Here is a 15,349-nt window from a genome sequence, read left to right on the forward strand (position 1 = left end):
TGAAACAACTTCCTCTTGATCGATGTACAAGTTCATGAGCACAATAAAGTGTTCTGGAATTCCTGTTCTTCTCAAGGTTGTTCAGTTTATTATGGTCCACACAGTCTTAATGCCTTTGTATAGTCAGTGAAACCGGGGTTAAACATGTCATCAGCTATGATATTTCATGTTCCGCATCTTCTGAATCTGGCCTGGACTTATAGCAGTTCCCTGTCAGTGTACTGCCACACTGATGTTGTATGATCTTAAGCAAAATTTTACTTGGTGCGATATCAGTGATGCCATTCTGTAGCTTGAGCATTCTGTTGGGTCCGTTTTCTTTGGAATGAGCACAAGTATGGATCTCTTCCAGTCAGTTGACCAGGTGTTCTGAATTTCCTAGCTTAGAGGGGAGTGAGTGCTTCCAGGACTTCTACGGCTTTCTGAAACATTTCAATTGGTATTCCATCACTTTCTGGGGCCTTGTTTTTGGCTAATGCATTCAGTGCCACTTAAACATCTTCCTTCAGTACTATTGGTTCTTGCTCATATGCTGCCTCCTGAAATTGTGGACTGTCGACTAGTTCTTTTGGGTACAGTGACTGTGTACTCTTTCCATCTTCTCTTGATGCTTTCTGCATCATTCAATAATTTGCCCATAGATTTGTTTCAAGATTGTTTTTATTTTTTCTTGGGTTCTTTCAGTTTCAGATATGCTGAGCATGTTCTTCCTTTTTTTTTGGTTTTCTAATTCTAGGTCTTTGCACATTTCATTATAATATTTATCTTCTCAAGCTGTCCTTTGAAATATTTTATTCACACCTTTGACTTCATCATTTTTATTTGCTTTAGCTACTCTATGATTAATAGCTAGTTTCAGAGTCTCTTCTGATAACCACTTTGATTTTTTTCTTTCTTTCCTGTCTTCTTAATGACCCTTTGCTTTCTCTTTTTTTCCCTAGAAATCTATTTATTTTTGACAGGACTCAGAGGTAGAAGTTCTCTGAGAGGAACATCTGTTCCTGATGTTTTCCTTTGGCCTCCCAGCCTTGTTTTTCTTGGTGCGCTGTTTCTTCAGGGTGATGTGCCGGCATTTGTGCTACAGGACACGTGGTCACGAGACTCTGAATCTTGAGGGCTTTGGTCCTGGGTTTCTTCCTCCTTGGTTCAGAGGTGTTCTCACAGCATACTGATGGACATCATCTTCTTTAGAGAGATTGAGTGTTTGCGGATTCTGCTCGCTCTTTTGGGTCCCAGGCAGCAACGCACAGTTGTAATAGTCAGTCCTAGGATATCTTTCTCCTTTTTTTGACAATAGCCAAGCTGAGAATGCTCGGATTGGCATCCACAATGCAGCCCCAGAGACATTTGTGCTTCCTCTCTCCAGTTCTTGGTCTGTAACAGGAGTGCCCTTTATTCAGCAGCAGCCAGATTCAGCCATGGGTCAAGACACCTTGCTTCATGAGAAAACCTTGCTTGTCATTCCGACCACTGATGTGGACAACATAACCCTTCAACATTCATCACCCAATGCCTCGACAGCAACTTCTGTGGCCATTCGCTTCTCATAAAGGATGCAAACTTTGCATTGATCATCCCCTTCAATGAGTTTCTAGCAGTCAGTGACTGGAAAGGAGATGTTCAGCTGAAACCTGCGATGCCACGGGAAGAGCTGACCTGTGGCTTTGTCCGTGCGTTCATCCGTCTTGATCTCCTTCCACAGCTTATCAGGTCTTCTGTCGTTAGTGTTCTGTGAATCAAATCTGTCCCTAATAGGTTCTTGAAATTCAGATGGGATAGACTCATGGTCATTCATATTTTGGCTCTCATGTACTTGTTTTAATTTTCTTCAGGTTTATTCTGAACTTACATATGAGCAATTGATGGCCTGTTCCACAGTCAGCCCCGTCTGGTTTTAGCTGCTGCTCCATTGTGTCTTCCCACAGATGTAGTTACCAATTTGATTTCTGTGTGTTCCATCTTTAGTAAAGCATCATGTAGTTGCTTTTTGTGTTGTTGAAAACGTAATTTGCTATAAACAAGTCATTGATTTTGCAAAATTCTATCATGCGATCTCCAGCTTCATTTCTGTCACCAAGTCCTTATTTTCCAACACTGTTCCTTTCTCTGTTTTCTACTTTTGCATTCCAAGCACCCAGTAATTCTCAATGCATCTTGATTGCTTGTTTGATCCATTTCAGACTGGACTTGGTGGTAGAATTCTTAAACTTCTTCCTCGCTAGCTTTTGTAGTTGGTGCAGGAATTTGAATAATAGTTACATTGATTGGATTTACCTGAAGGCAGGTAGATACAATTCTATCACAGATAGCATTGTACTTCATGATGGAGTCACCAAGATCCTTTCTGACAGTGAATTCCTCTTGTTTGTGGTGTTCCCTGCATAGTAAATCATAATGATTTTCTGGTTTGAAACAGCCGGTGCCAGTCCACTTTAGCCCACTAATCTTTATGCACTCCATTTCCTTTTTGAGAACTCCCAATTTTCCTAGTTCATACTTCCCACATTCCTATCAGCACATTTTTGCAACTGTTTCTCCTTAAACCTTGAGTCGTGCTGTACCAGCAAATGAAGATCCTGAATGTTCCACTCCCACAGGCTTTACCTGATTCACATCGCCATGGGTGACTCACTCTGAGCAATCAGCTCCTCCTCAGTCATAATTCAGGTGCTCTGGGACCTGCAGGGCCCATCCTCTGGCACTGTCTCTGACAGGGTGCTGCTTCCATTCAGTAGACTTTCAGATTCTAACAGTGTTGCCAAGCTATGCAGAAGGTTTTCAGTAGCTCCTTTTCCTTCATAGTGGGGAGCCAGTCCTTCATTATTCTTAATCTGGAAGCTCCCCTGAAACCTGTTCACTTTGAAATACAAGTGACATAGCTTCCAGCATCACTGCAACTCACTGCACTACAGTATGACAAACAGACAGGTGATGGGATTAGTTGATAGGATTTTAGAATGCTCTGGCAATCTGGAAATTAGCTCCCAATCACATTAACTGCAGGTAGTATCAGCTTAGCGGGAAGAAATACATTTATTTTAGAATGCTAGCAATGCTTACTACTTCATTGTTTCTTTTAACAAAGTATAATGTATAAAAGGATTCAGAACTTTACATTTGGGACTAACCCTAGATCTGTTTATTCAATTTCTTTTCAGTAATAAATTATCTCTGCCCTTTTTTTCCCCCTGCAGGCCTCAGCTGTTGAAGAATGCTCTACAGAGGGCAGTAGAGAGAGGCCAGTTAGAACAAATAACTGGCAAAGGTGCTTCAGGGACATTTCAGGTTAGAAGGCTTGGTTGTAAAGAGTGTTTCTCAACCTCTTTGATTTCAGGACCTCTATGTTTATCAGTTGATTTAAAAACAACCACAGTAAACCAATTCTATATTAATATCAATAACAATTTTGTGGAAAATGGCATTATTTTTGCAAATGTCTTAAGACATTATTATAAAATGGGCTTAATAGAAGACAGCTGGTGTCTGTTCTAATGATTTTTTGATAAATTCTATGAAGAAAACAGAAATTTGGTATGTCTCCTTTACCTTTTTTTTTTTTAACTTTTACCTACAACTGTTTAAATGAATTAAAGACGTGTTTCGTAATTACTTTACTTTTCAGATTTAAAGAGTATTCTCAATGTTAACCTAATTTACTGGGAGCATAACAGGTTAACTTCTTTATCAGAGTATTTCTGTTAGTATCTTTGGGTAAAGTTTGCCATTTCTGTTTTAGTTCGGAAGGAGGTGGATGGAAAAGGAACTGTCCATAGGAGGGCTGGAACCCCTTGGTTTGGTTGGATCCCTGGTGAATGGGAAGGGAAAGCCCTAACCTGACAAGTCATTGTGAGACGTGTCTGTGCTGATGCAGGAGCTCCAACCCACCTGGTGCAGCAGTCTTGTCTTGACCTTTGATGCTTTTCTCTTCCTCCTTGGAAAACAGCTGAAGAAATCAGGGGAGAAACCCCTGCTTGGTGGAAGCCTGATGGAATATGCCGTCTTGTCTGCCATTGCCGCCATGAATGAGCCGAAGACCTGCTCCACCACCGCACTGAAGAAGTACGTCTTGGAGAACCACCCAGGGACCAATTCCAACTATCAAAGTAAGACTCTGGGTATGTGTAAGGGGGACTTTTTTTGTGAAGAAATAAAACGTGAAAAGAATGCTGTGAGTGTCTGAAGCAGTAATTACTGACTGATAGCCAAGCGGGAACAGCTCTATAGATTTACCTTTGCCAAAAGGAAAGCAAAGATGGTCATATTTTTGTGTGTCTGTAAAGTCAGAGGTTGAGTTTCTTGTACTTGTTTTATTGAGTAAATCAGTAGTTTGAAACACCTCAAGAATTCACTCTTTGTATACATGTAATTTCACCATGACGGCAAGCCCGTGTTTAAGAATGTTTTCTACTTAGATTATTTCTTATTGACTTACACCCGGTAAAATCATTCAAAAAGGTACACTTATCCTATGAGGAGGTGATTTGGATTAAAACCTAGTCTTAGCAACATTATCACAGATAAAATGGTGAGATAATGTAACTTGCTTAGAATGTGAAGAATTTGGAAATTAGCAAAACACAGATTGGTATATATTAAATAATATTTTGAAATAGTGACTTTACTGTAAAGGGATAGAGTGTTTTGTTTTCTTACTGTAAGATTAATACTCTCTGTAATTGTGCATATTGACCTTTAGAGTCCATTTGACTTTTCTCTGTTGGCCAAGTGTTACAAAAGAGTCTGATTGGGTTATTAACCTTCCTGCTGTCACTGGTTTGACTGCTTGTTTTGAACGTGCCTTTGCATTAAGATTGATAAGGCCTTGAGGAGCCGCAATAGCGGTTTGGTTTGTAACTGCTAGTCGAGAATGAATTGGTTGCAGTCGACTATCTTTTGATTTATCCTCCTGAATAATTGTCATGCACTGAGCAGATGTTGAAGAAATGTGAATTCTGGTTTTCCAGTCGACTGTTAACCCTGAATGTGTATCCTTAGGGCAAATCACTGATCGTCACTGGTCTCCTGTCTCCTCGTACATGAAATGAGAGCATTTGAAACTCGGGGGTTTCAAAATTTAATCTTGCCAAATGTATGAGCACTTAATAAATGTTTAGTGAAAAAGCTAATACATTTACCCACGAAGTATTCATGTAGCACATGAGAAATATTCAAGGGGCTTCAAATAGTGAAAAATTACATGAAAAAATGAATGAAATTTTTCTGCATTTTAAATTTCCCTCATGTATGTTGAGAATGCATTGTTTAATTGATGGCTATCTGATTGCGATAGAAAGGATTATCACTCTGAATAATAAATAATTTTTGTACTTTACTGAATTCCCTTTTCAGTGCATCTGCTGAAGAAAACTCTGCAGAAATGTGAAAAGAATGGCTGGATGGAACAGATCTCTGGGAAAGGATTTAGTGGCACTTTCCAGCTCTGTTTTCCTTATTATCCCAGGCAAGCATTTCGTCTACAGTGATCAGTATTGGTCACTGGCTTTATTTACCTTACTTTATCCTTATTAGTACTGGATGGAACTGTGTAGATAAGGGCTTCAAAAAGTTTGTGGAAGCTTTTCATTATTTTCTTTTTTATATATGTCAATTTAATTGGAGGCTCTTACAGCTTTTAACACAACCCATACATACATCAATTGTATCAAGCACATTTGTACATAATATTGCCATCATCATTTTCAAAACATTTTCTTTCTACTTGAGCCCTTGGTATCAATTTTTCAATATTTTCCACAAACTTTTGGAAACCCTCCTAATATTTGAAGACAAGAACCACGGCAGAGTGTACAGCAGAGTTTTTTTATGTAAGAACAGGGGAACTCAGTCCTCTGAGTGTTTCTGAGGAACGCTGGGAGCTGACGGGTGAGGACTTGGACTGGTACCCACACGGGCAGCACTTCAAACCTACCAGCTGTTCTGTGGGACAAAGCGCAGGCTTTCTGCTTGCTAAAGATTTGCAGCCTCAGAAACACAGGACGCTGTCCTTTGTTCTTCAGGTTCACTGTGAGTTGGAATCCAGTCAATGGCACTGAGGTTTTAGAATTTTACTAGAGCTTTGAAGCCAGCAGTTCTGGAATCCAGCATTGAATGCTTTGAGATCTATGTCATTTTGATGTTGATTTCTTCTTCAAGTAAATTATTACAGCAGGCGGATTATTGAAGGATTCCTTCCAACTTGTTTCATTGTCCAGCACCAAATAAGGAAGAACATGGGTTCTTTCTAAGACTCCTGACTCTGCTTTCATCCTCCTGTAGAGATAAGAACATTTGTGTGGAATACCCTGACTCTCATACATATCACACCATTTATTCATTCAAACAGAAAGAGTACTGCTGTATGCACTGCTGCTATCGCTGCCTTACACAATTTATTTGAATTTTTCAGCCATTGGTTTTAATTTTTAAAGCCACATAGAATGTATGGTTTTAAAACTTTTTAACTATAAGAAACAGGATTCTACCATTGACAGCAAAAATATGTAGAGAATCTTGCTACTCTTTTCAAAAACTTCAAAGAGATTCGGGCCTTATAATACTTGGAAATCCTTTCCAGTATCACGAGGGCAAAAAGTGCTCACGGCCTTGTAAACGCCGTACTTAGTGACCAGTACAGTGCGGGACATTTAGGTACATAAGTAAATGCCCGTTTAGCAAATGATTGAATTAATTTTTCGAGATAGAGGAAAGAAATAAGATGTGGTTAGACGCTTGTTCAAAATTGCTTAAATTATGTATGATACTCGAATTCTAACTTTGGCAAGGTGGATGAGAATATCTAGAGAATTTCTCTTCACACTATTTTTCATATCCATATGAGGCTTGTTTTACCTGTAAACTTTTTTAAAAATCATTTTATCGGTGGCTCCTACAACTCTTATCACAGTCCATACATCCATACATCCGTTGTGTCAAGCACATTTGTACATTTGCTGCCACCATCATTCTCTTTCTACTTGAGCCCTTGTATCAGCTCATTTCCCCCCTCTCTCATGACCCCTTGATAATGAAAACATGCTTGCTTTTCATGTCTCACACTGACCAGTGTCTCCATTCACTCACTCTTTTGTTGTACGGCCCCTGTGATCGGCTCCCCCTTCCTCCCCCAACATTACCCTCACCCTCCTGGGTTATTTTGTTTTGATTTGTTTTTAAATAGCCCAGGAGTTCTGTTTCCAAAGAAAGAGCCTGAGGATTCTAAAGATGAAGATGAAGATGATTCATCAGAAGAAGATGAAGACTCTGAGGATGAAGAACCACCTCCAAAGAGAAGGTGTGGAAGTGTGAAAAACGGGATGTGTGTGTGTGTGAGAGAAAGGGTGCTAATGGGAGAGGCCAAAGATAGAAGAGTGATTTTTAGCAAGTCAGAATCTTAAGTTCTTTGCTTGACATTTGAACTTGTCTTCTTCCTTGAAAATTCCAGGGCTTTGAAGGTATGGTGAGCTATGAAGTATAATTTACTCTTTAGTCAAACCTTTATAACTAGTCTGGACATTCAAAGAATAATAGTCCCATGTTTCCCTTGAAAGACCATCATAGAATTGTGTAGACTTTCATAGTTTGGTTGAACATTTATATAATTTTACTAAATGTAATTGAAAAAGAATAAATCACATTCATCTTTTTTAATATGGGTGACTTCTACCTTGCCTTTGCATGTTTTGCAAAACGTGACTTTCCTGACTGACAAGTGAACCTCTGCTATACTAAGCCGTTGCCTTTTCTCTGTGGCTCTTACAGGTTGCAGAAGAAAACCCCAGCCAAGTCCCCGGGGAAGGCAGCATCCATGAAGCAAAGAGGCTCCAAGCCCAGGGTTAAAGTCCCTGCTGCCCAGAGGGGGAAAGCAAGGCCCCTGCCCAAGAAAGCCCCTCCTAAAGCCAAAACTCCTGCCAAGAAAGCCAGACCCACACCCTCAGTCATCAAGAAACCAAGTAGTAGCTCTTCAAAGAAGCCCGTAGCCAGTGTGCGGAAGGAAGTGAAACTGCCCAGCAAGGGCAGCTCCACCATGAAGAAGCCTTTCAAAGCAAGGAAGTAAATTTTATAGGAAAAGAGGGTATCATGATTAAATTCAGAATCTTATTTTCTAAGGTCAGTGTGCATTTGTTTTTAGTCTTGAGGCTTATAAGTTTATTTTCTTCCCCCACATTGTTGGGAGGGAATATAAATAAAACAATATAGACACTTTTTAGCTTTGGGTGCTGTTCTTGGTGCCTACCCAGCCCTGCCCCCTGCAGCCATTTTAATTTCTGCTGTCATTCTGGATTTCCTAAACCATCCTGGTCCTTTTTCTGACCCTTCTCTTAGCCCACCCCCAGCCCGTCTTCTGGTTTTGGTCAGCATTGGCTTTTTACCTCACCCCACCCCCTTTCTTCCAGTTTTATCTAAACGGTTGCAGAGATTTTTATATTTGTAGAAAGCATCAAGAACCGGATGCTGGTCAGGTGCTAGAAGTGAAAAGGGGGCAGTGCAGCTCTGAGTATAATCTGAATGCTTCCTGCCCGGTGACTTCAGTCACAGCTAGAGACCTTGATCTTATTTATAAAACCACTCCACTAACTTCTTCTCTCCAACTGTAAACAGACCACTTTGGGAATAAGCCTAAAATGCGCGCTCACAGTCGATTCTGAAGATGCAGGCTGCTTGGGGCCAGCTGCTTTTCACACTCACTAGTGTCTAGGTGTTAATCTCTGGTCCGGGAGCAGACACTCATTCTCTTAACGTGTACACACTCTCCACTGCTCAGCTTGTGACTGAAGGGGAAGTAGAGAAATACAGAGAATTGCATTTCTGATGTCACCTGTGTTACCAAAAATTAAAACAAAATCATCTTGATCAAATGTTCAAATATATTTTTCAATATTTGGAACATGAATTGTCACTTCCTGTTTGCCTTTTTTTATAAGGAAATGTTGGAGAGTTACATGATCGCTAATGTTAAGTGGAAAAATATACAGTTTGCTAAAATAAACTAGATTCCAGATTCATCTATGGAATTATTTCCCCCACCTTCCTTTCCACAGCATTTTTTATATCAAGCAAGTGGCTTCCTTTTGAGATAATAAAAATAAAAGAGAAAAAAAGGCTAATGAAGCCCAACTACCTACCCTTTTCTTACTTGTATTTGTTTTGGTATTGTGAAGTTGTGTTAAATAGTACTAGCTTTCCACTAGAGAAATAATTTCTGGTTATAATTTCTCTTCCCTGTGACACTTGACAATTTAATTGTCTTAAGCTTCTTTGGTATACCATCTCTTGGCTCCTTGAGTGCTGCCAGAGGCAAAAAATGTTTGTTTCATGTTCATTCCACTTGCATCATCTTCTGGGACCCCTTCTACAGCCTAAACTGTGCTGGGAAACGGACTTGAGAGGATCGGCTTGAACTACAACCACAGTCACATGTGACCCATCATGAGTTCATTGGGATTTGCGTTGCATGTAAGGCAATCTTTCCTGTTGTAAATCTTCCTTTTTTAATGTACATATATTTTGAGAAAAAAAGAATAAACATGAAATTTTAAAAGTTGCTGAACTGTAGCTTATATTTAAAAGTTACTACTTTGCCCTCAAAAGTAGCTAAGTGTTGCCCCACTTGAAACTTTTCTTTGCCTCCCAATAGTTGTCTTGTATTTTCCTTTTAAAATAACAAGCTCTGAATAAAATAAGCTCTGGTTACTTCCTTTGGAATTCTTGTATTGCTGGCAAGTAATGTTTGGAGATATGTTGAATATTGATTATTTAATCAGTCGTTTGAAAAATAACAAGTTTGCATCTTATTAAGGACTATAGTCAAGAGCACAGGGCCCACTTTCTCTTGGCCTCAATGTTCCATTGTGTTCTTGGATTAAAACCAAATTACAGGACTGCAAAGATGAAAGAGACCCTCAAGACCTAACCCCAGAAAGGAAGGCTAATTTCTGTGTGCTGTTTGGAAAGTGATCATTCCCATCATGGAAACTTTCATAATTCTCTTTTCTAAATCAAAAGTTGGAGATTTCAGTTGGTTTCTTTGTTTTATGTGCTTCTGTATCAAAATGATCACCGGGTGGCTGTGTTTATACATCAGGAGAGCAAGCATTCGTGTGCCATTTATCTTAGTTCACTTATGGCCCCTTCCAGCTCTGATATTCTAGTAATTTCAGAATCTTGAAAAGAGAAGAAATGGATAGTCCATTGTCTTCCTCCAGTGACAATTGCCAGCTATAAACAAAACATGCAATTTTTTTATTTGAGATAAAGGCATTCGAAAAGAGAAAAACACAATTTCCTTATTTGAGATAAAGGCATTCGAAAAGAGAAAAACACAATTTTTACTTTTATGCTACAGGAAACAAAACTAAATCAGAGAATTCCAGTGGTTTTAACACTCTGGATGCATAGCGACCTGCGTTACAAGACAAACGTCCTTTGTTTAGGCTTTCGGTATTTGAAAATGCTGCAAAGCTATGCATATGATTTTCAGAGCTGCTTCCTCTGCAGTGGGGAGCCCTCCCTTGTCTGTTCTTAGTCTGGAGGCTCTGCTGAAACTGCTTCCCTTCGGGTGATCTTACTGACGTTTGGAATACCAGTGACAGCCGACAGCCTCACACAAGCCGCCGCAGTACGACACGCTGGCAGACAAGTGGTGAGTGACTGGATGTTCCAGAAGGAAAGTTGTCCGTTCTTTTTGCCTACAAAATGGGAAAAAGCAAACATTACAGAGTAACGTGCAGACCACTTCTTAGTCCACAGAACCTACTTGGAACCATTCAATTCTGACCTTAAGTAGGACTTAGTGACTAAACTGATCAGAACAGAGAGCTTCATCTTTTTCCCATGGAGCTACTGAACTACTGACCTCGAGGTTCACAGCCAGTCCCGAATCCACAGCACCACCAGGGCCCTTGACTGACTACCCACAAGGAATTACAGGAAGCCTAGCCCTGGGTATATTTGAGAAAACAGCTGTGTGTTTTAATCGTGTCTGTTGGGCATAATTAATAGGAAAATTACATGAAAACAGGAGTTAAACAATATGTCGCATATTTATTTTGATATTTATTGCCATCTTTTACCAGATTGTGTTAGCCGTAGGTTTGCTGCCTTATTCCTTAAAGAGCCTGTGAAATGATTTTCCTTCAGATCAACACACTTTCCATTCTAATAATGAGAGGACTTCAAAACAGTGGGGAAAGCGGCCATCTAGCTGAGAAGCAACAAAGCCCACATGGAAGAAGCACACCAGCCTGTGTGATCACAAGGTGCCGAAGGGATCAGTTCTCAGACATCAAAGAACAAAAACTCATATCCTTGTGTGCTTACCTCTTACATTAATTGTCTTCCACATGCCTGGCTGAGTATAAATCACTAATCCTAGCAGTTCACTGAGATGGCTACTGTTTATTACCCTCATTCTACAGAACGGAAAACAACCACAGTAAAGTTTAATTATCCTTGCCTGCCAGCCACCCCCAGCCAGGAGGAAGGTGGTCAGAGTGAATGGCAATACCTGAATTCAAAAGCAGACCCTGAATACAGAACCATCTCTAACTGTTCTACTTGATCGCCCTCCTGGTAATGCTCAAGCTTCTGAAGCCTCTCCTCATCCACAACCGAATGACTCCATGAAAGAAAGAATGTCAAGAGCGCCAAGCCACAACTCCCTGCTAAAGTGGCGTTTGTTTCAACAAAGGTTTGATAGCTTACAATTAGATTTTAGATTGACTAGGAAATGTTGATCTAGGTTGCTCAAAGTTTGTTTATTTTTTAGGACACTGTGCAGGTACTTGGCTTTGCCAAATCTTAGCCACTGAGCACTCTCTGCTTTCCCTTTTTTACAAGCAAATTCTTCATGTGCACAGAAAGCTAATACTAGGTAAGAACTTCCTGCCCCAGAGCCCATCTTCTCTCAGATTGCTCGTGTTGCTGGGAGCAGCATGCTTTCTCTATGAACTGAACTTGTATTCTAGGAGTGAACTTGTATGTCCACATATAAGGTGAACTTGTATGCCCACCAAGAACAACCCCAGGATGTGGATTTTCTCAGGCAACTGAATTTGGGGGTACCTGCTTAGTAATCATGAGCTGGAAGATTAGAAATCTTTGCTCGTATCCTCATGATTCTGAAAGAAACCTTACTTGTCCAGTCTGCCCTGCTATCTCTGGGCAAATTTGTTTATTTAATAGCAACAGATACCTTTTTTCCTTTTAATTCCCTAAGCATGGAGTTTCACAACATTCTTGGTTATGCATTTTAAATGCTTTCAAACTTCGGTGCTGACAAAATTCTTCTTGGGTCCAAACTAAATCCTCATTGTGCAACTCAACATCTGCTAGTGTCATTTTCATTGTACCCGAACTAAGGTTGACTCTTGTTTACACCACCCAGCCCAGTATCCTAACATCTGTAGCGGTGGGCTTGAACAGCTGTGGTCCTGAATAGGCCGTTAGATGTGGGAGTGTGGGCAGGCCATTTAATCTCTGAGATCTGTATTGTAATTCCTAACTTCCCTGTCTGGTTCCAGGAGAATTATGAGGCTTTCTACTGCTGTAATGAGTTCTAATCTCAGAACACCCTGGGCTCCTTTTGCTCTATGGGGTCGCCATGAGGTGGACTCTCGACAGCAGTAAGTTTTTAGTTTTATGCCTGTGGTTATTATCCCATTTAGGTTGACTTTGTTAACAAGGCGGGATTCACAAAGGATGACTTTTGAGCGGACCTTAAAGTATATAAATGAAGCAGATTAAGCAGGAGCAGGGGAAGGTAGTTGCCAAGCCAGACTCGGTAGAGTCTCAGAAAACAGAGAAGGAAGCAGCTCAGGGCTGAAGCATGCATGGGCGGGTGGAAGATGGCTTGTCCCAAGGACGCTCCTTTCCTTGGATCCAGTCAAATGCTGAGAAAAGATGGAAGGGGGGTGGGGTGGGGGGTGGAGGTGGAGTCCTCTGCTGCTTTATGGCACTGCTCCTTTAAAAAGGCCCAGGAGACCAGACCTCAGCCTGATAACCTCAACCACACCAAACCTTGAGAGTAACATACCGATGTGAAGCAGCCACCTGGCCCAATCCCAGCCTCGTCAACCCCTCCCAGAGGATGGCACTGAAGATAGAGCCCAGGGAGAGTGGCAAGTCTCCCCTGACCACATGGAGGGAAAGAGTGGACCGCAGCCTGGGCCACCAAGCCCTGAGGATGGCATTCCTGCTAGAGCAGCCGAGCGAGGCACAGAGGGAGGGTTGGCCCCACCACAGTACGGGACTTGTGCCCAATCTGACCTATGCCCCCACCAGGTAAAATAGGAAACAAAGGGAGTGCAACAGAACAGCAAGAGGAACAAAGCAATGAAGTCGGGGAGAAATCCCGAAAATAGACTTTGGGGGTCAGGGCTTGTCACCTCATCAGACTCCATTTGAAAACATTCATAGGGGTCAGCAAACAGACCTGGAACTATTTATAGGCCTTATCCCCTCCCCCCCATCTTTTTTTCATGTCTGTCTATATAGGATAGACAACAGTTCCCCCCCCACCCTAAGGAGAAAACAACAGAGGTGGGGGAAAGGAAGAGGGGACCCAACAAACCCAGGGACAAGAGAACAAGAGATCTAAAATCGATGGCCAGGAGGGTATACAATGTCTAGTGGGGTTTGATCAAGTGCAATGTAGCCAAGAGGAATTGTTAAGTAGCTAGCTTAGGGACCGGGGGTAGGGGTGGGGGTGGGTTGTCCCTCCCATGACTGCAAAGGCCCCCCGCAGAGGAGGTTAGAAAGAAATCAGGAACCCCATTAGACACCTATGGGAAGACCCCAAACTGACCATGCACACACACAAGCCCCTAGACCCAAGTAAAGCCAATACCTTGGACACACCCACCTTAGGTACATAACAGGTAGGCCTAACAGCCAGTGGGGTCAACCAATACCTTCAACCTTTTAACCCAGCCAGAGGTGTTCAAAGCCGGCTATGAGAAAGCCACTTTCTCTCTTGCTCTGGTCTTGTGGCAGGTCGGAGGGTAGGGATGCACACATGCCACTCAGACGTGTCCTACATGCGCTTGGCCTCTTGGACTCCGGGTATGCCCCAGTTCTACGTGTCTGGGTGGTCTTTTCCATGTGGTTGTTCACGCCCAGTTGTGAACCCCAGCTCGACTGCAGCGGGGCTTGGCACGCTTTCCAGAAATAGCATGCACTCTTTGGGGACTGTAAAACCTGAAACTTTTCATTCCTTCATAAAAACTCAGATCACAAAATGTGCCCCAATGTGAATTCTTTCAGCATAGGAAGCAAAGAACAAAGGTATAACCCATTCCAGAAACCTCACAGGATTACTGAGAGCCGAATGAAGGATTGAACATGACAGGGAGACAGGAAAGTAAAAGGAAATAGAGGAAAGAACTAGGCAAAGGACATTTATAGAGGTCTAAATACAGGCATGTATATATGTAAATACATTAATATATAACATATTTGATGTTAAGTATCAAGGTAGCAGACATTTGGCCTCTACTCAAATCCTCCCTCAACACAACACTTTGTTGTAATAACCTGGCATTCTCTGATGCTTACCTTCCATGACACGATCGCTGAGTAAAATGGGTGCATAAGCAATTTGTAGTGAAAAAAGCTGATGGTGTCTGGCTACCAAAAGATACAGTTGGCCATCTGAGAAGCAACAAAGCCCACATGGAAGAAGCACACCAGCCTATGTGATCATGAGGTGTTGATGGGATCAGGCATCAAAGACACACACACAAAAAAATCATATCAATGTGAATGAGGGGGAGGGCAGAGTGGAGACCCAAAGTCCATCAGTAGTTAATTGGACACCCCCTGTCAGAAGGGCCACAAGGAAGGGATGAGCCAGAAGTGGGGGTGGGGAATAAGGGGGAACTGATCACAATAATTGACCTATGGCCCCCCTCCCACGGGGACGGACAACAAGAAAGTGGGTAGAGGGAGACTGTAGTCGGTGCAAGACATGGAAAAAAAAAAAATATATATATATATATACATATTATCAAGGGTTCATGGGGAGGGAGGGAAAAATGAGCTGATATGAAGGGCTCAAGTAGAAAGAAAATGTTTTGGAAAAGATTATGACATGTATAAATGTGTTTGACATAATGGATGTATATATGTATGGATTGTGGTAAGAGCCCCCAATAAAATAAAATGGAGGGAAAAAAACGAAGCAAATATGGTGAAGAAAGCAGATGGTACCCAGCTATTATAAGATATAACATCTGGGGTCTTAAAGGCTTGAAGTTAAACAAGTGGCCATCTAGCAGGGAAGCAACAAAGCCCAAGCCAGCCTGTGTGGTCACAAGGTGTCAACCGGATCAGGTATCAGAAGATGCCAAAACAA

At 41.5% G+C, this 15,349-nt stretch overlaps 1 protein-coding gene across 1 annotated transcript in view; it reads left to right on the top strand.

Annotated features, from left to right (window-relative positions):
- The window catches only part of HP1BP3 (heterochromatin protein 1 binding protein 3), a 37,056-nt gene extending 27,366 nt beyond the window's left edge, over window positions 1-9,690 (top strand). Inside the window, exons 8-12 of the mRNA XM_004705377.2 lie at window positions 3,195-3,285; window positions 3,944-4,103; window positions 5,350-5,461; window positions 7,178-7,291; window positions 7,759-9,690. Of these exons, the coding sequence (XP_004705434.1) occupies window positions 3,195-3,285; window positions 3,944-4,103; window positions 5,350-5,461; window positions 7,178-7,291; window positions 7,759-8,053 (772 nt within the window). The 3' untranslated portion in view covers window positions 8,054-9,690. The remainder of the gene's footprint in view (window positions 1-3,194; window positions 3,286-3,943; window positions 4,104-5,349; window positions 5,462-7,177; window positions 7,292-7,758) is intronic.
- The last annotated feature ends 5,659 nt before the right edge of the window (window positions 9,691-15,349 follow it).

Source organism: Echinops telfairi, unplaced genomic scaffold, assembly GCF_000313985.2.
Source record: "Echinops telfairi isolate 266 unplaced genomic scaffold, ASM31398v2 ScPeMD7_7457;HRSCAF=8495, whole genome shotgun sequence".
NCBI lineage: Eukaryota > Metazoa > Chordata > Mammalia > Afrosoricida > Tenrecidae > Echinops > Echinops telfairi.